We start from the raw sequence: 2,262 nt of genomic DNA, 5'->3' as shown, positions 1-2,262 counted from the left end.
GAGGTTTAAGAAGTTTAACCCACCTACTTTCAGTGGCACAGCTTCAGAGGATACCCAAGGATTTCTATAAAAGTATCACCGTATTCTCCGTACCATGGGTATTGTGGAAGTCAGCGGAGTTGCCTTTACTACATTTTAACTGTCAGGCACAGCGCATCGGGGGTGGCAAATATATGAAGAAGGTAGACCAGCCAATGCAACACCACCAACTTGGCTCAATTTTTGGAAATGTTCTTGAACGAGTTTGTTCCCCTGATTCTCCGAGATGCGTGACGCATAGAGTTTGAACGATTGCGTCAGGGCACTATGGCAGTATCAGAATATGCTATCAGGTTCAGTGAGTTAGCCCATCATGTACGTGTCTTAGTTCCTACAATCAGAGAACGGGTCCGTAGATTCATTGAGAGGATCGATTATGATATTAAAATATACAAGGCTCGAGAGTTGCAAACTAATTCTCCATTTCAACAAGTAGTGGAGATTGTAAGGAAGATTGAGGGTGTTTCAGACGAGGAAAGGGAATCTAAGGAGGCCAAAAGATCTCGAAGATCTGGAGGGTTCAGTGGATTTTACTCTTCAGCTAGGACCCATTATAGCGGAGGCTCGAGCAGTCGGTTAGCTCAGTTTGCACATCAGATTACTCGGAGTGCTCTAGTTTACAGCGCACCACCGGCACGAGATTTCTATAATGATCATTGCAGTTATCCGACACAGGCTGAGTACGAGCATCCACGACCTCAGAGTGGTTGTTATCAGTGTGATTGTACCACATGCATCAAGAGGAATGCCCCAGCTTTGAAAGAGACAGATCTCATCAGAATATTTAGGCTACAAGCTTTATTCCAGTTAATACTCCATGTGCACAGTCAGCTAGAGGTGGAGGATAGGCGGGAAGTGGGTAGCTGAGAGGTTGAGACCCGACCCGTTGATATAATTGCTATGATTTGGCTGAGGCCAATACACTAGATGGCGACGTTACAGGTACGATCCTGATTTTTTGTTATAAAAGGATGTTTTTCCCTTAATTTGATTCGGTTTTGAATATTGAGGTGAGTCCTCCTATTATGCTCCGCTTATGGGTGAGCTTCCTAAATTTTGTGACCCACTTATATGTTTATCCCTATTGGGAGAATTGAAGATGTGAGCCCACGTCTGTCATTTTATTTTTGTACGCCATTGAAGGCTATAAGTTCAAAAGAAATTTTTATTACTCACTACAGTGGGTTTTGATGTGCTTTGGAAAATTGATTCCAATTTTATGAATTATATGCCCTACCGGTATGAGGGTTCATTATGGGTTGTGAAAACAGTTTATGAAATTTATTGAAAGGAAGAAAGAAAGGAAATTCAAATTTCAGTTAGCACAATGTTCAAAATACTTGTGATTCGGAGTTAAGGATGAGATCCACGCTTTTTTTATATGATGTGAAATATTTAAACGGGGTTGCAAGCTGCGATGGAAGTTATATAAGGACGAGGTCCTTGTGGTGATATATTTATGAGTTTAAAATTCTCCCTTTTGTGAAAATTAATTTGTACAATAATATTAATAGGGAGTCATACCTGTTAGGCTTTTCTGATGATTCTTGTATATTTTATGTGCATATTCAACCATTTTCGTGCTGTAAATATTGAGTTTTAACCTATGATATGAGTGCCCAGGTGACGTTAAATATGACTCAGTAATCTGAGTAAGTAATCATGAGGTCTTCATGCCTCACATTCTGTTGTCATTATTGTGAACATTTGAAATGAGGTGGATGATGCTGAAATTTATTTATGAACAACTTTTAAGACCAGAGATGTGGTGATGAGTGTACATATGATGTGCATCATGCCCGGATATCATTATGATAATGCATTACTTGTAATACAGAGATTAGTGTTATTAATATATACATTGTGGTGCTTTATTGGGTTGTGGATGTGTTGTTAGGAGTTGTTTGGTGTTACTCTGGCAGGTGGATAGGCCAAATACAGGGGAGACTCTGCCGAAATTTCTGAAAAATTTGGGAGTTAGCAAAATTTGGGAGATTGATATTTGTAAAAGAAGAGATAAATTATTTTATGTGTTTGAGGGCGAACGATCCTAAGTGGGGAATAACGTAACACCCCAGACTCTGCATAGGCACGACTTGTTATAGCCAATTGAGACTAATACTGTGCGTTGTTGTGAGCAATCAGGCCTTTTGAAAATATTGGAGCGTAAGAAAATGGCCTTAAAGTTTTCAAGTATGGATAAAAGAAATAATCTCAAATGAG

At 39.5% G+C, this 2,262-nt stretch overlaps 1 protein-coding gene across 1 annotated transcript; it reads left to right on the top strand.

Annotated features, from left to right (window-relative positions):
- The first annotated feature begins 306 nt into the window (after window positions 1-306).
- On the top strand, window positions 307-906 carry LOC138902394 (uncharacterized). The gene has a single exon (XM_070190256.1). The coding sequence runs from the start codon at window positions 307-309 to the stop codon at window positions 904-906; it is 600 nt and encodes a 199-aa protein (XP_070046357.1).
- The last annotated feature ends 1,356 nt before the right edge of the window (window positions 907-2,262 follow it).

The sequence above is a fragment of the Nicotiana tomentosiformis genome, chromosome 12 (genome assembly GCF_000390325.3).
Source record: "Nicotiana tomentosiformis chromosome 12, ASM39032v3, whole genome shotgun sequence".
Lineage (NCBI taxonomy): Eukaryota > Viridiplantae > Streptophyta > Magnoliopsida > Solanales > Solanaceae > Nicotiana > Nicotiana tomentosiformis.
This window is presented reverse-complemented; position numbering and strand designations above follow the sequence as displayed.

Bases quoted from the DNA above. Each gene is read 5' to 3' on its own strand.
- LOC138902394 (XM_070190256.1), top strand. From the start codon at position 307: ATGGCAGTATCAGAATATGCTATCAGGTTCAGTGAGTTAGCCCATCAT.